This window comes from Amborella trichopoda, chromosome 6 (assembly GCF_054954075.1).
Source record: "Amborella trichopoda isolate Santa Cruz 75 chromosome 6, AtrichopodaSantaCruz75HAP2 v2.0, whole genome shotgun sequence".
NCBI lineage: Eukaryota > Viridiplantae > Streptophyta > Magnoliopsida > Amborellales > Amborellaceae > Amborella > Amborella trichopoda.
The window spans coordinates 13,613,412-13,635,516 of NC_142341.1; the positions used below are offsets into that span (position 1 = coordinate 13,613,412).

The 22,105-nt window shown below is 35.9% G+C and overlaps 1 protein-coding gene across 4 annotated transcripts; it reads left to right on the plus strand.

Annotated features, from left to right (window-relative positions):
- The first annotated feature begins 676 nt into the window (after window positions 1-676).
- On the plus strand, window positions 677-20,158 carry LOC18438186 (ribulose-phosphate 3-epimerase, cytoplasmic isoform). Of its 4 annotated transcripts, XM_011626641.3 has the most exons (8): window positions 677-809; window positions 2,155-2,159; window positions 2,823-2,885; window positions 3,008-3,114; window positions 3,405-3,502; window positions 13,829-13,921; window positions 14,021-14,062; window positions 19,681-20,158. In XM_011626641.3, the coding sequence occupies exons 1-8, from the start codon at window positions 699-701 to the stop codon at window positions 19,846-19,848; spliced, it is 687 nt and encodes a 228-aa protein (XP_011624943.1). In that variant the 5' UTR covers window positions 677-698; the 3' UTR covers window positions 19,849-20,158. The 4 variants fall into 4 exon arrangements, 3 of the variants coding, with proteins under 3 accessions (XP_011624943.1, XP_088725684.1, XP_088725683.1); XR_016057578.1 differs by lacking the exons at window positions 677-809; window positions 19,681-20,158 and adding exons at window positions 16,999-17,117; window positions 17,221-17,783 and having other exon boundaries at window positions 2,155-2,885; window positions 2,976-3,114; XM_088869557.1 differs by lacking the exons at window positions 677-809; window positions 2,155-2,159; window positions 2,823-2,885 and having other exon boundaries at window positions 19,681-19,874; window positions 20,056-20,158.
- Window positions 20,159-22,105: the final 1,947 nt, after the last annotated feature.

The window sequence follows — 22,105 nt, forward strand, 5'->3', positions numbered from 1 at the left end:
GACTGTTAGTTCCTATTATTTTTTGATGGAACATCTACTTGTATCCATCTTTAGATGGATGCTTACACTTTTGGACCGCATATATAAAAATGAGGTCCAGCTCAATTGAAACAATTTTCCCCAAATGGAGCAGCCTCTTTTGAATTCAACTCCAATTCGAAAGAGAAGAAAAAGGCGTTCTCTCTCTCTCATGATCGTGATATATAAGCATTGTGTTATCTCTCTTTGGTAAGGACTCGGTCTCCCAGCGGCCAAGTCTGCATATGTAGAGATGCGGGCTATTTAAATCTATTTTTAAGATAGATTTGAAGATTAATTTTTATAAGATTAATTTTTAAAAAATCGTAATTTCTAATATGAAGATCATGAATATGAAAAAATAACTAAATTTTGAAAACTAAAAATAATAACTCTAGTAAGAAAACATTTTGACCTTTAGTTTGTGTTGCTTTTTTTTTATGGAACACCACGTGCATCCATCTTTAAAATGGATTCTTTACACTTTTTTTTGAACCGTATATGTAGAAATGCGGTCCAACCCGCATGAAACAATTTTCCGTTTTTAAATGTGGGAGAGAGAGAAGAGAGGTTTCAGACGGACAATATTTTTTGGTTCGTGCTAGAGAGAGAAAGAGGAGAGAGATTTTTATAATTGTCTCCATTGAACAAAAGCTTTGAACCAGCAGAGAGCCGCTGCAATGGAGGCCAAGATCGCCCCTTCCATGCTTTCTTCTGACTTTTCCAATTTGGCTTCAGAGGCTCATTACATGCTTCAGTGTGGAGCCGATTGGTTGCACATGGACATCATGGTACACACTCAACCCCCATCATCTTCATCATCATCTTTTACATTACAATTTGCTTTCTCTGCAATTCAGCTCACCTTGTGCTTGCAATTTGGTTGATGGGTTTTATTATTTATGATCACTTCCCCCCCATCTGTAGATTTTACTTTCTCTGGAATTCAGTCCCTCTTGTTCTTGAATATTTTGGCTAATCATCATGGAATAGGATCACCAATTTGTTTTGTATAATTACGATAAATTTTTTTCTATAATTGCTTGCCTGTAAAATTTTTCTTTCTATTTTTATATTGGTTTATATTTGAATATTTTTGTTGGGTTCCAGGTAGCATACCATTTCTGTGGAAGAAATTTCTTAGTATCTTAGAATCTCATCTTACTTTTGTTCAACTTGAGAAATGGGAACAAATCTTCATTTTTTTTAGTTTCTTATTTAATTTTATCTATTATCTGTCGGTTGTCAGAAATGGGGCCGAATCTTGTCATGGCTGACGCATTTGTGATTACGGGTTACTATGAATCCCAGTTCATGGAATTGGGAACGGGTTTGATGCACCTCATGATGTGATGAATATGTGTGCATTACTTTGATAACCAGGGCTATGTAATTTTGCAAATCAGAAGTTGAATATTAACTGTCCAAGCAGATCCACTGTCTAATGATTATTGATTGAAGTTTTTCAAAAAGGAGACAGGAAAATGAGGAGGAGAAAGTTAATCTGAAGTGAACCATATTCTTAAGAGCTAGCTATATGTTAGATAGGCTATGCTCTTTGGGGGCGGATTTTGTGAAACTGAAGCTTCACGTGGATTCACCCATGTTAACTCCAAGGACGTTAAAGATGGAAATGCATTTCAGTAATAAAAATGGGATAGTCAGAAGCTCTATATTCACCTGCTGAATGATGAATTCTTCTCATTTGTACTGTGTACAGCTGCCCTTGAGAGAAAAATTCTTGTAAATATATATAATAGAACAAAAGGAACCTCCATATGGTTTTGAGGGCTTAACGTCCATTCAAACAACATATCCTCAGGAGTATCTGCACCAGTTGTCCACGTGTCGACATGCATATATGCATACATCATTATTATCCATGCATGTACCAATGGAATCTAAACCACAACCTAGAGGTCAATGTATATGGACATCCCTGCGAAACACCTTTTTTCTTGCTTGTAGATAACTATTCATTGTTTGACTTTATATTCATCACATTTTATCAGTTGTCTTTCATACATGAGAAGATTGGTATTCTTTTTGTATATCTTCACCATGTTTTGCAGTGAATTTTTTCTTTTGTCTTTTCACTTCATCATGGAACTAAACGTTATTTTTGGTGTTTTGCAGGATGGGTATGTGACGATGCTGTTCTTTGCCTTCACGATTCCTTCATGTTTTTGTTCTATGAATGATATGATGTAATAAGTCAGTTATGAGCTTGTATGAATCTATTGTTGAATGATATCAAGGGGCATTTGTAATGATAGGTGATATTGCTTTAATATTTTTGAATTACAAAGTAAGTGCTATTCAATGGGGTCTGGAAACAATGTTTGGCAGTGATAGCATCAGATTATGTTCTTTGAATTTGTAACAAAAACTTTAGTCAATAATTTTGATAGTTCCCAGTTATTTTCAACTTGAATTTCAAAAAGTTACATGGTTTCACTCACTGCATGGATATTGCTTGTGGGACAATTTTGGTTTTAATATCCAAGGAACATTTGAAATCACTGCTCATGGTTCAGGTATTCAATCTTGATGCAGCCATATGTTTGCTGTAATTCGGTTTTCCTGTTAAGGGAAATCTTGTATTTGTGCACTTTCTAACCATATTTCTCACACTTTATTCTCATAGTGCTGTATTGGTTCTCCTCTCTTAGGTTACTCTATGGTCATATGTCCCATGGTCCATGTGGCACGTTATAGTTTCCAATACTTATTCATGCACAACTCAAATTGAATCGCTTACAAGAGACTGGTTTTCATTTGTGCACATTTTCTTTTCTTGCCAGGCATTTTGTTCCAAATCTTACGATAGGAGCACCTGTCATTCAGAGTTTGAGGAAGCACACAACGTAATACACCCTCTTTTAACCTTTTTTGTTTCTCTTTCCTCCTAGACTATTGGCATACTTCTGATGATTTTCAATTCTCCGAGTTATCAGTTCGTACTGAGCATCAGCCATCTCTCTCTTAGGGCATATCTGGACTGCCATCTTATGGTTACCAATCCTCTAGATTATGTTGAGCCATTTGGAAAAGCTGGGGCTTCGGGATTCACTTTTCATATTGAGGCTTCGAAAGGTGATTCACATTCTAATGATTATTTAATCAGTTACATCATTCTGATGATGTGGTTCCATACTATACATTGGTGTGACATTCACTATCCATTTTCAATAAGAATGATGAAGCTGAAGTGTTGTTCCCCTTGAAAGGATAATGGATGCCCCTTTTTATGACATTCATATCATGTTTATGTTGTACTTTCCCTTTACCCTGATCATATCATTTTTGTGTTTTTCTTTGGAGCTACTATGAGCAAGTTATGAGAATTTCTGATGTTGGTCTGTCTCTATGTTTACATATCTCAGATAATTGGAAAGAAATCATAAGAAGGGTAAAAGCAGCTGGAATGCGGCCTGGTGTATCATTGAAGCCTGGAACTTCAGTTGATGAAGTTTATCCCTTGGTATATACTTACTTCCTCGTCGCATGTTTGCCTTTTTTGATGTTTCATGTCATCTTATTGTGATTTTACTACAGACTCCTAGAGGGCTTGGAGAAAATTTCTCTAGTAAATGGTGTTTCATAAACATTGAAACATTATTTTCCAATATAACAGTGTAAGAGGTTATTCTTTGACAATCTGATGTCTATATGAATCGCTGATTCTATAGCTGGGTCAGTTTTTGCATTCATTACCAGCTACCATTGTAAACCTTAAAACTTTAGTACTGAAACAAAGAAGCATTTGGGCCGGTTTATACCAAACACGAATTGCATGAATGAGCTTAGAAATCTTGACAAATAAGAGATTATGAATAGAGTTATGTCCATTCAGGGACAGGAAAGGTTTAGTTAAAGGCCAAAGTTGAGATTTATGTGATAGGTGGAAGGGGATCGCAAGAAAGTAAATGCCACTAGAGAGGGCGGAAGGGGGGGAGAGAGGGAGGGAGGGGCCACTAGGATTCTAATTGCATATACCTTTTTGTAACATGTAAGGACTTGATCCGTTCAGCCATTGTATCTTCATGGTACAAATGCCCGGGCCTCTCCAAAACCTTGGCTAGTTCAAGCAAAAAAAGGAGGGTTTTTTTATTCCAAATTCTTTTATGCAATGGCCAAAACCTCAGGAAAAGGAAGAAATACTTCTTGATTTGGAGAATTGTTCATTTTTATATGAAGAAAATGAAGGAGAGATTGTCAAGTTTATATAGAGGCTGTGATCAGTAGAACAGAAGGTCCAGCCTTCTTTGGAAGGCATTGATTCAACATGAGCCCTTTCCTAGAAGACGGGGTGAGAAATCGATCTTCAGTTCCATAAAGTTTTATGTCCCAATGGTTTCATGGGTCCTTCCAAAAAATCTGGGAAATAATGAAAAGTTCTTGGTTGTGCAGGAGACAATTGGCTTTGGTTTTGCTTCACCTGAATCTGTTTAGATGCTTTAGGAGTTATTGGGTTAGAAAGCTGGTTTGATATGGTGCAGGAATACATGATATAGTGCAGGAATACATGGTTAAGGCCACTATATGAGCTAGTTATGGATGCTCTAGAGAGTGAAGAGCTTGCTGGCCTGCTATTTGGGTCTCCCCTTCTGCAATTGTGACCCGAAGGAGTTTTCAAGGGAAACAAGCTAGAAAGGGCATAAAGAAGAATGGCTATTGTTGGGAAGAACTGACTCTATTATCTGTTTCATATCTCTTTATAGGGTGTCCCTGAAAGGTTTAGAGGTCTCAATTTCAATGAGGAAAATGTATGCAAGCCTTAAGCAGCAGGGTGTGGATTGGGTAAATAGCTCCCTCTTAGTTAGATCGGTTTGTTGGTTCACTGTTGTTGGGGAAGCCTTTATTATGAGGTTTTGCAAGGGAAATACATCTAGTAAGATGATAAGATATGTGGGGGTTTCTGGAGGCTTTGCGCTGCCTAGATATGAAATAGTTAAAGAGTATTGAAGAGTGAGTTTGAGAGAGGGGTTAGGTTCAGTGTTGGTGAGGAAACACATTTTTGGATTTATAAATGAAGCAAGAAGAAACTTTGGACACAACTCAGCAAGGATCTCTTACAATGGCTTGTGGCAAAGCAATTATTTGAAGAGTAGTTCTCCCTGTCACCTACATAGGTTATTCGGATCCACCTCTTTTGAAGGAACTGGATAGAAGAATGAAGAGCTTTTAACTGTAGTAGCCAAAGTCTACAATCATTTAGGAGGAAGAATAAACATTTTAAGATATTTTTTTGAGAATGTTAACTTTATATATATGTAAGAGGATTACATTTGGGGGAGAAGAGAGAGAAAAACTATCCAAAGAGGTATAGCAGACATACAAGGGGGAGAGAGAAAATATCTTAAATAATTAAGATATTGAAACTTACTGAGTATTTTAGGTCACGTAATGTATAAAGAAGTGGAAGGAAATGGTAGTACACTGTCCCATATTGAGGAACACCAAAGCAAAGGTTATTTTTAGGTCCTTAGATTTGTGTTCTTTGTTTTGATGTAGAAGAATAGACTCTTTTTCTTTTACAACCTGGTTTAAGTTGAAGATACATGGGCAAGTACTTGCCTGGAATACCTCATTCCCATGGCGGATCCCTCACTCCACAGAATCTCTCTTGAAATCTTGCACTTATGAAGACTGTCAAGATATATATATTTTGTTTAGAGTTAACAACCCCTCAAAATACAAAGGTTAATATTAGAAAGAGTTGTGATGGATGTATTTATTGAAAAAATCATTACTTTTTATTTAAAAAATTATTTTATTAATCATTAAGTAAGGGAAATTAGAAATATTTACAAAAGCACAATGGTATTTTGGAAGTTAATGTCATGGAACTTTATTTGTAGAGTACCCTTGTCCTTAAGTAAGAATTTCAACTTTTAGTGATGTTTACAAAAATACCCTTACTTATGGAGCAAGATATTGCAAAAAGTAACTTTTTTTTTTAAAAAAGGCACCTTATATTTAGTAAATCAATCCTTTACAACTCACTCTGAAATTAACCTTTGTAATTTGAAGGGTTGTGAATTGTAGATTATCCCCTATACATATGGAAAAGTATACGATGGGACCATTTATTTTTGGTATAAAATGGTCACAATTAATCTTGACTATTGGATGTGAAATTAGATGATTGCATTTATTCCATTGACCAAGCTCAAACTTCAAAAGAAATTTTCTCAAGCTTTGTGACACAGCCAAGCTATCAAATTTCACATCATATGGTTGTAAGTAATTGTGACTTCCTTGTATCAAAGATTAATGGTCTCATTGTATACAATCCTTATATATATATATATATATATATATAACTTGAGCTAGTTTCAGACCAGAGAGGCTTTTATCCGGCTGGAAGAGCTTGACCGGGTAGGAACCAAAAAGTCAATCTTCTGAGTTCAGATAAAAAAGATGACCAGGGGACAAATTTGTTGAAGGATAAGGTAAGGAGAGGTTTTCTGCATGGATTGGATCTTGAGCTTGGTCGTTTCGATCAGTTGATCTTGTGTACTTGTCCTCTAGTCTTTGGATCGAGTTCTCTTAGAATTGATTGGCGTTTCTTTCGAGTTTTGGGTTTCATGAAACCCTGGTGATATATATATATATATATATATACCAAAACGCGCCCAGATCTACAGTGATTTTGAACCAACTATTCTATAGCAAGTAAGCAAATAGCATACCATTATATTTGATTAATTCTTGTAATAGATGAATATAATTAAGGCAAAATAATATTATTATAATAAAAGGGATAACGGAAATATCAATAACAAACCACGATGTGTGTGTGTGTGTTCACCTATTTTAATACTGAAGACAAGTTTAAACTGCATCAGATCATCAGATCTTATATATGTATCACAGTATGTATCACAGATTACAAACCATAAACAAACGTATAATCAATCCGACTGAAATATAAACAAACTGACTGAAACATACAAACTGTAAAAACAAACACTTACTGTTTACAGATACAATAACTGGAGAATAACTTCCAGTTGTGAGGACAATATGATGGGAGTGTATGGAAGTTACAATCACACATTTTTAAACTAAGAAAACTGAGATAGGAAAACTGAGATAATAAGATAGGTGAGAACCTGGTTTGATGTATCAAAAAGATAGGGAAAACCTGGATAGCATGAGGCAGGTTCTTGCTGTGAGGTCGGGACAGCTGTGATGGTCTTGCGTAGAAAGCAAGGAGATGAGAGAGCAGAGGGATGAAGAGAGCTCAGAGATGAAGAGAGATGAAGAAGGCAAATGAAGGGAGCAGAGAGAGAGCAGAGCGGATTGTGAGAGGGAAGAAGCTCGGAGACCTACTTCCGAATGAGGAAGAGGGTTCCCTTTTATAAGTAAAGGATGAGGTTGCTTCGTAAGGAAGAAAAGAGATGAGATGTCTTGATTAGACCAAAAGGAAGAGGAGAGGACATAAAGCAAAAAAAACAAAAAAGGAAAAGACAAAAAGAAAAAGAAGATGCTTAAAGAGGCATCTTTGAACAGTGACATTTTGTCTTCTTATATCGGCAGCATAGTGCCTTCTTTGTCGTATGTGTCGGCAGCTACAGTGAAAGGCATCATTCTTTTGTCGTATGTGTCGGCAGCTACAATGAAGGGCATCTTGATATAGTATCTAATATATGGTTAAAAGAAATATGTATTCAACATAACAGAATTTAATATTAGATATTAGATACTATATCAAGATGCCCTTCACTTTAGCTGCCGACACATACGACAAAAGAATGATGCCTTTCACTGTAGCTGTCGACACATACGACAAAGAAGGCACTATGCTGCCGACATAAGAAGACAAAATGTCACTGTTCAAAGATGCCTCTTTAAGCATCTTCTTTTTCTTTTTGTCTTTTCCTTTTTTGTTTTTTTTGCTTTATGTCCTCTCCTCTTCCTTTTGGTCTAATCAAGTCATCTCATCTCTTTTCTTCCTTACGAAGCAACCTCATCCTTTGCTTATAAAAGGGAACCCTCTTCCTCATTCAGAAGTAGGTCTCCGAGCTTCTTCCCTCTCACAATCTGCTCTGCTCTCTCTTTGCTCCCTTCATTTGCCTTCTTCATCTCTCTTCATCTTTGAGCTCTCTTCATCCCTCTGCTCTCTCATCTCCTTGCTTTCTACGCAAGACCATCACAGCTGTCCCGACCTCACAGCAAGAACCTGCCTCATGCTATCCAGGTTTTCCCTATCTTTTTGATACATCAAACCAGGTTCTCACCTATCTTATTATCTCAGTTTTCCTATCTCAGTTTTCTTAGTTTAAAAATGTGTGATTGTAACTTCCATACACTCCCATCATATTGTCCTCACAACTGGAAGTTATTCTCCAGTTATTGTATCTGTAAACAGTAAGTGTTTGTTTTTACAGTTTGTATGTTTCAGTCAGTTTGTTTATATTTCAGTCGGATCGATTATACGTTTGTTTACGGTTTGTAATCTGTTATACATACTGTGATACATATATAAGATCTGATGCAGTTTAAATTTGTCTTCAGTATTAAAATAGGTGAACACACACACACATCGTGGTTTGTTATTGATATTTCCGTTATCCCTTTTATTATAATAATATTATTTTGCCTCAATTATATTCATATATTACAATAATTAATCAAATATAATGGTATGCTAGTTGCTTACTTGCTATAGAATTGATGATGTCTTGATCTTTTCTGAATCTATAGATCAACATATCAAACATATTAATACTTTTATTCATGCAGTCCAGAAATTAATACATATTAATACTTTTATTCATGGCACCATTATTCCAATAGATCGATCCATACAATTTGCTGATAAATTCGCTGATCAAATACTTGATAAGAAAGAACTTCAAAGGTTCTTAGGATGTTTAAACTATGTAAGGATGTTTAAACTATGTAAGCAATATATATATATATATATTGCTGTACGTCCATACGCGAATGGCCCAGAATGAATCTGGGCCATTCTGTGGTCGATTTGATGCTCACGGATATTCGATAGTGTTTGACTTTTAATTTTTTTTCTACAAATCCAAATCATTTGAAATTTTACGCGTATGTTTTTCTCATCAAGGTACACCTAATAAAAATATAAAAAACATAATTCCCAATTCATTTTTACCAAAATAGCCCTCGAAACATTTTGGGGCTATTTGGTGAATTTATTTCGTGTAAATGTTTTTTTGATATTTTTTGTATATTCGCCTATTTTTGAAGAACACACGCCTAAAATTTCAAGTGATTTGGACTTGTAGAAAAAAATATTAAAATTCAAACACTATCAGACATCTGTGAGCGTCAGATCGGCCACAAAATGGTCAGATTCAATCTAGTCCATTCGTGTATGGGTGTACAGCAGTGACTCTATATATATATATATATATATAGGGAAACACGTCGATACGCACACTCGCTTAGAGCTGGTCGGTGCGCCAACAGCAGTGGTGGTTTGTTGGGGGTTGGGGAAAATTGGACGGTCCATATCAATTTCACAGAACTCCTCGTTTTTAATTAAAAAACACATTTAATGACTGACACCTGTATGCTGCCTGACAACGCATACCCTCTCTCTCTACATTAGGGTCCTCTCCCTGTTTCTCTCTCTCACCATTCACCTCCTCTCTCTCTCTCATAGCTGAACCAGGGAGAAACCCTCGTGCTCACTCTCCCTCGAGCAAGGCCACCGCCCATCCACTCTCGTTTTCTCTCCCCCCATCACCTACTCTCTCCCTTTCCCCACCTCAGTAAACCACTCTCGTTCTTTCCTCACTCTGCCTCTCCCTCTTTCTGCCCCAACTCTACTCGAGCAAGGCCACCACCTGAGCCACATCAAAGCTACCACCTTCACCATTTACAGATACATCTGTCTATCTTTGTTAGGTCTCTCTCTCGTGCTGCCACTCTCCCACCCTCTCTCCATCTCTCCTATTCCCTTTGCCATACGCCCAACTACGTTCATCTTCTCCATAGGCTTTTATATAGAGCTGGGTTCATCTTCTCCAATGGCTATTCCATGGAATAAAGAAGATAACAAGGCCATGTAAATGTAAAATAAATTTGAAACTCTGAATTTTGGCACATGAATGAAGGTATCACGATTTTTCTAGATCTTGTTCAGATTCCATAATAGTTCCAATATGTAATTCAAAATTGTCCTATTGTGTGGAAATTCCAAATCATTATGGTTCATAACAATTGTAACCTAATGCATTTGCGAAAATCACACTTATCCCAGCAATCTCTATTGTTATTTATGGAGAGGAATTATCCTGCTTTCCTTAACAGTGGCAATTTGAAACCTGAGGTCATCTACAGAATCGCTGGTGGCATTGGTAACCTTGCTGATGTCACCGTTAGAGGAGGCTGCAATTACGAATCAATGGCAGCCAACAAAGAGATGGTGGGGGACATAAGCTCTCTAGAAAATCAAGGTGGATGAACACATGAGATTTCTACACATAGAGATGGAGATATGGATTTATGCAGAGAGAGAGAGAGAGAGAGAGAGAGAGAGAGAGAGTGGAATAGAGAGAGAGTTTGAGAGAGAAAGACATGGGTTTTTGGAGAGTGGAAGAGAGAGAGTTTGAGAGAGAGAGATGGGTTTGAGCTTGATAGTTGTAGAGGGGGAGAGCTTATTTTTGGAGAGAGAGTGGAAAGAGAAACAAAGAGTTTGATGGTAAGGGAGGAGAGAGAGAAGACGCGTTTCTTGAATTGCAGTTTTTGAGGTGGCAGGTATAAGTGCCAGGGGGCAGGTTTAGGAAAGCTTGAACGGGTATTAAATGTTCTTCTAAAACCTTATCGTGACTATTCGTTCTCAAAACTCCTTTCATCAATGTCGTTGGCATATGGCAAATGGGTACACGAGCTGGCGTACCGAATCCACTCCCCTATATATATATTTATAATGTATTGGAGAATGATTTCATACAACGGTTGTATTATAATATAATAAAACAATCTTTAAAAACCATGTTAGAGTCATTTGTTTGACCTCAGTTTTTAAATGTAGACTCTTTTCATTCTCATAAACAATCACAAAAAATAAAAATTTGAAAACATACCTTGGAAAATATTTTTTTAGCTCAATTAATAGAGGCCGTCCATTTTGGTGAGATGATTAGATCTAAGTCTGAAAAGAATTTTTTTCATTTCTAAATTTTTTTTGTCTTTTTTATTATTAGATGAACAATGTTAAAAATGAAAAAGTTGATTTTGACTTTGTAAAGGCCGATATCTTGAAATTCACCAAATGGATGGTCTAGATTCATTGTTGGAGGGGGACTCATTTTGAGCATATCTAGAGTGTGAGTTGAATTTTACTTTTTCTATGATTGATTATTGGAATGAAGAGCGGGTGTGTGTAATTTTTGGGGTCGTACAAATTCCAAAACCATGATTTTCTAGAAACGTGATTTTATTGTATTATAATAACACCGTGACATAAAGTCATTCCCCTATATATATACACACACACACACACGATGAGACCATTTAGTTTTGGTACAAGGTGTTAACCATTGGATGTGAAGTTAGATGGCTGCATTTATTCCATTGACCAAGATCAAACTTTGAAAGAAATTTTCTCAAACTTTGTGACACCCAAGCTGTCAGATTTCACATTAGATGGATTTAAGTAATTGTGACCTCCTTGTATCAAAGGTAAATGACCTTATTGTATAAAATCCTATATATATATATATATATATATATATATATATATATATATATATATATATATATATATACACACACACACATATACACATATATAGGTATGTATGTACACACACATATACACATATGTATGTATGTATGTGCACACGCACTCACATACATACACATACACATATATATGTATATATGTATGCATGTATGTATGTACACACACACACATATATAGATAAGTGCGTGTGTATTGACTGTCACAGTTCCAAAACTGCAACGATATAAAACCATCTCTTCTCATCATCATATTTTCTAATGGCGATCTTATAGACTGTGCAAATACAAGTCCCATATCCATCATCATAGTTTGCAAGCCAAACTTGCAGCTTTATGTTCAATTGCAACCTATTGCCTTCCTGTCTCTTATCTATCAGACAATCTCATGGCCTCAGCTTTTAGGTGGTTATAATATATATTCGTTTGTCGCAGGTTTGAACTGTGATAGTATATGTTCTCTTGGTGCAACTGCCAACAAAGTCCGAAACTAGCTTTATTTTTTCTCAAGAACTCATCCTAATGGATTGTTTTGAATTTATAAAGTGGAATTTTATAAAGTGGAAGAACAGGGTAAAGTGGAATAACAGGATAAATTTATAAAGTGGAAGAACAGGATAATTTCATACCACTGAAAATAGACTTGTAAGGGTCCTGCCTAGGACGTCTACCTCTGGGCATGGGCAACCTTACAGAGAATGCTTCAATTGTGAGAGTCATTCAACTTCTGATAGCTTCATGTGAGAGCTTTCATTTTGGGCTTTGGGGTGTGGTTGGTCTTAGGTGCTGCTCCTGAAAGGTGCTTGCTCTTGTGTTCACACCTCACTGGTTCTTCATGGTGTTGTAATTTATAGCGTTTGCAATTTTGCAAGCCAATTTTCATAGAGAAACACTTGATAAAAAGTGACTTTTTTACTTTTATGTTTCAGTTATCTCATATTAAAACCAACATAATATTAATACCCATCACAAGGTTCATTTCTTCTACTGAAATTTATTGTAACTCTCAATATCATTAATTTGGGATTTTTTATTGGCAACAGAACTTCTATTAAAAGAAAGAGCAAATACAAGAAGTACATAGAGATGAAATGATTGAGACTAATTTGTATGATATCTAGTTATGGATCTTCCTATGTGAAATCCAAAAGGGTGTCTTCCTTCCTCTCCAAGCGTATCTGTGGTTGTTCTGCTCTTATTTATGATATGCTGAACTTGGTCCTTTTTTTTTGCAAGGGTTTTAGCCTTTCAGGAAACAATTGTAATGCAACTATTTAGGTGCAAATATATCAGTTCTGATTCACAAGGGGCTAATATCCATACTTGTTCCTATCGACTTACAATCTTCTACCTCACTTTTAAATTGAAAGACTCTGTTTTTAATAAATTTAAATTAAGAAACTCTTATTCCTACTTAGCTTGTTTCCTTTCATATATAATTTATCTAGGACCTTGGGTTCATTTTGTCTTCTTAAGGTGATTGTACACTGCCCGTACTCTCTTCACAATGTTTGGTTTAGCATCTAGGATTTAACTTAGTACGTGACCCAGACACAAGCTCTTGGAAGACCTGGGGACCTAACAAATGTTTTGGGCTTTGGGGTACCCTAGTGGCCATGATAGATTGCTGGTGCTTCTCTAGCTCCCATGAATAAAGAATTCATACTGTTTCTCCATGAGCTCAATAGCAGAACTGAAGATTAATTATGGGTCATGATCGAGCCCTTACATCAGCTGAGGCTTCATGGGCTATAAAGCACCATTGACTTCGACTCTGTTCCTTTGATTGTTTATGGGTATTCTTGAAATACCTGTAGAGGGCCTCAGAAAGCTTCTGGGGATCAAAGCTTTATCTCAAAAATTAGTTTGAAATTTGAATACAGACTGCTAATGTGATTAACTTCAATATGAAGTAATCAAAATACAATGCATATGGTTTCTGGATGACATTAGTCTTCCCCTCTTAACTGCCTTTTCAAAAAAGAAAATCTTACCATCTAATGGCTAGATTGTGCAAATGTCCATGTAAACCAGGCAGCTGTGCTTAATTTTAGTTCTCTTTAACTATTGCTAGATAGAAGATGAGGAGCCTGTACAGATTGTCCTAGTAATGACAGTGGAACCTGGTTTTGGTGGGCAGAAGTTCATGCCAGAAATGATGGATAAGGTTTGTCAGATATGCCAGGTTAACAATTTGTGTTCCTCTTTTTTTCTTCATATTGACTGATCACTTTTCATGGCCTTTTATCACTTTGGCGTTGGGCAGGTGCGCACATTGAGAAAGAAATACCCATCCCTCGATATAGAGGTATTATAACTTTCACATCAAAAAATGCATGATTTGCATCTTTCTCTCTCTCGCTTTCTCTCTCTCTTGCTCTTCTCTCTCTCTCTCGGCTTCTCGATATTGTCTCAGTAGGTTCCAGAGAATCTCCATATATGATGGAATATATATAGGATCTCTCTCTCAGCTTCTTGATATTGTCTCAGTAGTTTCCTTGGAATCATTATATATGATGGAATATGTTTTTATGTTTTGAGATGTATTCTATGCAATCCCTTTTATTCATTGCTTCTTGTCATAAAAACTCGTCTCAAGTATGTGACTGACTCCTTGTCATAAAAACTCACGTTTATTCTATACAAGGAAAGCTACTACTTTGTGCTGTGTACATGTGCCAAAAATAACTATGAAAGAATCATATTAGATTTGAAAAGCATCATGCAACTTTACCCAAAAGAAAAGAACACCAAAACCAACAAGAAAAAGGAGGAAGAAGAGTAACATGTGTTCTCAAGCAGTGTTTTAAAATGCGGCTGCATCATGCGGGATGCGCTCGCATCCTCATCGCGAACTGGCGTATATGCGCTTTTGACAGATGCGGCTGCATATGCGTCGCATCAGGCCGCATCATGGCCCCATCCCGCATCGTGCCGCATGTGTTTCCACGGAAATAAATTTCGATTTTGCCCCTCGGGGAGGGGCAAAATGGTCTTTTTGTAGTTCCAAAGTTTAGGGAAACTGTTTGGGGGGTTATTATACCCCTTAAACAAAGATTTCCGGACACTTTTGTGGCTTTTTTTGCATCAAATCGAGGGGAAAAAAAAAATTGGCAAAAATTTGTTTTTCATCCAAATCTTGGATTTGGCGGTTCTTTGATACTTGGATGTTCATTTGATGCCTTTGGTTGTTGATTTGGGGATGTTAAGGTGAATTTGTGATAAGAAATTGGGGATTTCAGAACCCGTTAAGAAATCGAGCACTACTTCACAGAGTCAGTAACTTTTTATTCCTTCTTGTACAATAATATTGTTATACTTATTTTTGAGGCAATGTCTTCTTCCCAATCTTCTAGTAACAAGGATCCGGCTTGGAAATATGCTAAACTAAAAAATCCGAAAGATAGAAATTGTGTGATATGCTTGCTCTGTGGAAATACTTATATGAGTGGTAGTTTTCGACAAAAAGAGCATTTAGCCGGAATTTCTGGGAATGTAAGAGCATGGCCACAAGCTACAAATGATATAAAAAAGGAGATTAGAGAATATTTGGATAGATTGAAAAAAGTAAAGAGAAAAAAGAAAAGAAAAGAAAGGAATTACTTGATGATATGCAATTATTTGATGATGTTGATGATGATGATGATGATGATGATATGTTTGAAGTTGCTATGAGGCAAACGGGTACTCATCCTCCAACCTCAAGAGAGGGTTATAAATATTGGTGGTAGTGCTGAGAGAAGAACTCCTCTCTCTAAGGGGCCAATGGATTCGTTTTTCACCCCTAACCTCGAAATTGTGGTTCAGGAGAGAAAGAAAAAAATAAAACTAACCACAATTGACAATAAATATAAGAAAGAACAAAGGAAGTCGGTATGTAAGTGGATTGCAAAGTGGATTTACATGGTCGGCATTCCTTTTAATACTATAACTCTGGATAGTTTTGCATGTATGGTCCAGGCAATTGGGCAATATGACCCATGACTTATTACTCCTTCACTACATGAGGTTAGGGAGCCCTTGTTGAAGGATGTTGTATTTGATGTGAATAAAATTTTGATTTCTCAAAGAGAAGGGTGGGAGAAATATGGGGCCACTATTATGTGTGATGGTTGGTCCGATGGGAAATCAAGGGCATTCATTAATTTTTTGGTTACTGTCCAACAGGTACTTTTTTTGTTAAGTCTATTGATGCATCAGACAAGTCACATGATAGTACATACTTATTTGGCTTGATGGATGAGATTGTCGATTTTGTTAGGGAGCAAAATGTGGTACAAATTATCACTGACAATGGTGCCAACTATGCTGCAGTTGGGCATTTCTTGACTTTGAAAAGGAAGCATATGTTTTGGACTCCTTGTGTAGCTCACTGTGTTAATCTTATGCTTAAGGAAATGGGTACAACATCTTTATTTAGTGGGGTGCTATCAAGAGCTATGCTTGTTGTTGGATTTATTTACAATTACACCATTGTCCTAAGCATGATGAGGTTTTTTACAAAGAAGAGAGAATTAGTGAGACCGGGGATCACTAGATTTGCCACGTCATTTCTCACTCTTTGAAGCCTAGCCAAGAAAAAAATGCCTTGAGGACCATGTTTGCTTCATAGCAATGGAGTCAAAGCAAATGGTCAAAGCATAAGGATGGGAGAAAGGCTGAAAAACTTATTTTGAATACATCTTTTTGGAGTCAAATAATTATCGCATTGGAGGTGGCTCGCCCTTTAGTGAGAGTGCTTCGACTGGTTGATGGTGATGCGAAGCCCGCCATGGGCTACATACATGAGGCAATGACTAGAGCAAGAACTTAATAAAATATGTTTTAAAGGATTTTGAAAATATGCGCAAGGCTATACTTGAAATTATTGATAGGAAATGGGATACCCAGCTATATCGGCACCTCCATTCAGTCGGTTATTTTCTAAACCCATCTCTTCACTACAAGCACCCATCCATTGAGTCAGATCGTGTAATAAATGGTAGGTTCTTAGATGTGCCAGAGAGGTTGGTGCCAGACAAAGATATTCAGGATGAGATCCAGAGCCATGAATTGATTAAGTTCAAGTTAGCCTTGGGAAACTTTGGGAGAGATATTGCCACTCGAAATAGGGACACTACGGATCCAAGCAAAGGCCAAAAGCCCAAAAATAATCTTACTTATCTCTTACTTTATGTATGATTCCATTGTTTATTTTATACCTTTAATTTTTAACTATATTCTAAATTATAAAATATTATACAGCTACATGGTGGGCATTATATGGAAGCGAGACACCAAATCGACAACGTCTCGCTATTCTAGTGTTGAATCTCACATGTAGCTCATCTGGTTGTGAGCGCAATTGGAGTGCATTTGAGCATGTAAGTCATTTACTCCTTATTCCTTATTCCTTAATCCTTATTTCTTGAATTTCAATTTTCTAATCTAAAATCTAATTTATCTGATTTCAAATTTCTACCACAGCTCCATACAAAAAAAAGAAATAGGTTGGAGCAGAAAAAGTTGAATGATTTGGTTTATGTGCGGTATAACGAGTAGCTCAGGGAGAGGTATGAAAATTGCACGAACCTCAACCCTATTCAATTATATGAAGCTGATGGTGATTTCATAAGTGAGTGGACCATGGATCCAAGACAAGAGCGTGTGTTTGAGGGTGAGGATCTTATATGGCTTGATATCGAGCTAGCAACAGGGGCTAATGAGGAAGATCGACCTAACACTAGAGAACAAAGGAGTAGAGGAGCTGCTGGGTCTAGTCGCACTCGCACATTAGCTTTAGAGGTCGAGAAGAAAGCTGACTCAGAGGAGACCAATGAAGAAGAATACATGGAGGCCGTCGAGGATGATATTAATGATGCGCATGACGACTCTCAAGATGACTTGTCTGATTGATATTTGAAAAAATGAAGTTCAAATTCGAAATTGACTCTCAAAGTGGATGATTGTATTAAGCTATTATTTATTAACTATTAACTCTTCTTGAGCTTGACTTTTGATTTGTATTTTGTAATATCATTATTTTGTGCTTATGGTGCAAATTTGTGTTGATGGTTGTTGATTGTTGAATGCTTTATGAAGCTGGTTTCAAGTTTCTATCATGGGATAGTGGATAACTGGATACAGAATCTCCGACAGCTAATAGTTTTGAAGTTAATCGTTAAACTAAAATACCTACTATCACATATATCACCTTTATATTTTTTTTTATGCGTTAACTTATTTTTTTAGATTTTTTAAAATTCTTTTACATTTATTGACCGCATCATCGCGATGGACCCGCATCCGGGCCGCATCGCTGCATCAGCCCCCCACCGCATCAGGGCCGCATCCTGCATTTTAAAACACTGTTCTCAAGTTACATTGGAATACTTATAAGTTACATTCTAGCTCCTAAGTTAATCCAAATCCTTTAGTTTCCTACTCATATTTTCATTGTGAATGTAGAACTGTATATTTAATGGATCAAGTCTTCTCTTTCTTGGATCATCATCACTTCCTCAAAAAAAAAAGAATTTACCCTTGCTTGGGAGATCCCCCTTTTTAGATATCTAATGGATGAAATGATTGCTAATTTATGGAACCTGGATTCATAGCCAAATCAATGTGCAAGTGGCATTATGTCAAATACATGGTCATGAACTTCTCTTTTTCCAAATTTTTTGTTTGATGAATATGTATGGAGGAAAAAGAAATCAATGTTATCTGTACGGTATGTAAAATAGATATTGCTTCCAAGGATCCTGGTCTGCTCATTGATGGTAGGCCCGTTCAGTCAGATCTCCGGCATACTTTCATGGCTAGAAATTATATAATAATTGTTGATAATGCTATTTTTGTGATTGGCTACCATCTATTTTTGAGATCTATTATATGCAATCCCTTTTTTTCATTGCTCCTTGTCATAAAAACTCACTTCTATCTATACAAGGAATGCTACTACTTTGTGCTGTGTTTACATGTGCCAAAAATAATTATGCAAGAATCATATTAGATTTGAAAAGTATCATGCAACTTTACCCAAAAGACAAGAACACCAAAAACAAAAAAGAAAAAGGAGGAAGAAGAGTAACCTGTGTTCTCAAGTTACACTTCGAATAATTGTAAGTTACATTCTATTAGTTTGCAACTCATATTTTCAGTGTGAATGTAGGACTGTATATTTAATGGATCAAGTCTACTCTTGCATGGATAGTCATCACTTCCTCAAAAAAAAAAAAAAGAATCTACTCTTGCTTGGGAGATCCCCCTTTTTAGATCTCTAATGGATGAAATGATTGCTAGTTTTTGGAACCCGGATTCATAGCCAAATCAATGTGCAAGTGGCATTATGTCAAATACATTGTCATGAACTTCTCTTTTTCCTAATTTTTTGTTTGATAAATATGTATGGAGGAAAAGGAAATCAATGTTTTCTGTACGGTATATAAAATGGATATTGCTTCCAAGGATCCTGGTCTTCTCATTGGTGTTAGGCTCGTTCAATCAAATCTCCGGCATACTTTCATGGCTAGGAAGTATATAATAATTGTTGATAATACTATTTTTGTGATTGACTACCATCTCTGTGCTTTCCAATATTAAATAAAGTACCTTTAATGTTCGAGTTAACTTGTAGTAAGTTGGATACTAGAGTTGCTTTGCGTTGCTTTTTTAAAAGGTTCACGTTATCTTTTTCTTTTTTTCTTTTTTCCTTTTTTATTGTTTTAAAAAGTTCACGTTATCATCTTACCAATAAGGGTTTGGTCATTGTTGAGTACTGGAACAATGATCAAAACGTTTTAAAAAGTCTCTTCACAGTAGGCAGTGACCTTAGTGATGCCACCATGTTTGCTTGAAGTGTTAAATCTCTCTCTCTCTCTCGCTTTCCCTCGCATTCCCTCGCACGCACGATGTTGTTACTTATACGATGGAGTGCTATCTCAGGTTGATGGTGGATTAGGCCCCTCTACAATTGAATTGGCAGCTTCATCTGGGGCAAACTGTATTGTGGCTGGAAGTTCAATATTTGGTGCCAAAGAGCCAGCTGAAGTCATTTCCATTTTTAGGAAGAGTGTGGAAGGAGCCCAGCAAAATAAACAATGGCAACGATGACCATGAAACTACATTACGTATACAAGGCAAGCAATTTGTGTCTTTTGCCAACTTATTCCTATATATGCTTATTATTCTATGGTCCACGTAAAAAAGGCTCTAATTTATGATTTATTGTATGAGAATGTCATATATGTTATTTTTCTGAGTATCTATTTATCAATCTTGTCACTTTGATATTTATGCTGTGTGTGTATGTGTCTCTAGGCCCTGGTTGTAACCTTGCGTCAATGCCTTGGCAAATGACTTGATAGTATCCCTGCCTGGGAATGATTTGTTATTACTAATAAAGGAGAGGGTGTTTTACTGAGATATTGAGCATTCTTATACTTGGAAAATAATTATATGATCTAGACTGAGCACCTAAATATATTTAGGGATGTTTTTTCATCTGAAAATTCGCATATCATGTTTGGATCCATGTGGTGAAAATTTGAAGAAAATCAAGTTAATATAATTAATTTGATAGTTCCTCCAATGAGAGGGTTTTGATTTGGAGGGTCCTTTTTTCCTTTTTTTCTTTTTTTTTGAGCTTCAACTCATTTTTTTGTAGAACTGATTTTAGGGGATTCGAGAAGGTCTAAAAATCTTGATATAAGCAAACTCCATCTAACTGTGTCGGTCTTCATTATTCACTGAAAGTGCATTTCTGTTTGACATCTACGCTTGTGCAGCTTGAACAATTAGGTAATGAAGTGCGAAGAATTCAAATGAAGTCTATTTAAAAAAAAGAAGAAAAAGAGCTCGAAACAAATTATTTTTAGGGTTCAAATTTATTTATTTTGTTCTGAATTCATGATCTTGACGATCGATCTCCACCTGCTAATTTTAGATCCAAAATCCATCTCTAAATAGATTTTAAAAGATGGATGCACTTGAACGAGCATTTATGGGTGGCTCCCTTCCTCCTTCCATCTAGCTTATTCATAAACGTTGCTTTGGATCTCTCTCTCTAGAAAGTTAAAGGCTTTCTCACTCTAAAATGCTGTTTAGATTTTTCACGCCTTCTTGGGCTGGTGTTTACTAAATAAATAATAGGATGGTATACTACGAGACAATTTATTTTACAAGAGTATATAAAGAGACCGTTTACTTTTAATACATGGAGGTTACAATCACTTTTTTCTATCAGATTTTAAATCCGATGGTTGTGAGCATGTCATTGATTAGATTGAAACTTTCAATTTTTTTTTTTCGAACTTTGTGGTACATCCTAAACCATTCAATTTGACATTTAACGATTTGTTGTAGTTGTGACATCCTTGTAACAAAGATAATTAGTCTCATATATAACCCCATTTCTTTTTAGGGATTGTCTACAAAGATGCTATTTATATTTGGGTGCTATTTATATTTGGGTGCAATTTCTATAAGGTTGCAACTTTAAACAATCCAATTAAGGCACACCTCCAAATTTTATCATAACATGTAAATTTGTTGTAAAAAATTCTCAGGATTATCTTAAAATCTATTTTCATATCTAATTAGAAAAAATTAAAATAAAAAAATGCCTAAAATGAAGTAGATCTATAAATATATGAAAATCTTGAAAATGGATGGTCTAGATAATGTGTTGTAAGATGCACTATTCTTGGGATTCAAAAACATTTTTTTTTTTTTAATATTCATACATCTCGATGTCGAGATGATCAATTGGAGGGCCTTTCAACACTAAAACAACGTTTTCGATAGATTTTTGAGGTGCATATGTAATTCTACATTTTAAGATTGCAACTTTATATAAATTTTTCCTTTTATCTTTTATACAAGGGGGTTACAATCATTATTTTATAAATTTGATGACTTAGGGTGACTTACGAACTATGATTTTTTATTTTTTTGGAACTTTGTGTCTATTTTATAATACTCTTAACCACCTGTTTTGAAATGGGCAAACTTTTTATGTTTCCCCTAGAACATAAAACTTATATGCTTCCCCTTATCCAACCCTTCATTCTGAATGGAGGGCTAAGATTGCCCCAATCACAATGTCACGTCTCTACAGTATTTTATTTTTAATATTTTTAATATTAAACAGTTTTGCACCAAATTTTGGACGTCTAGTCCTCTCTTAAATTTGCACTTGTAAAAAAATATAAAAATAATATTCCCAATAAAATAAAAAGATCAAAATACCCCTGAAAGCTTTACGGGGTATTTTGATCATTATATTTTATTGAAAAATTAATTTTAATATTTCTTATATGTGCACCCCAATGGGAAGATGAGATGTATCAAATTTCATATTCATACAATA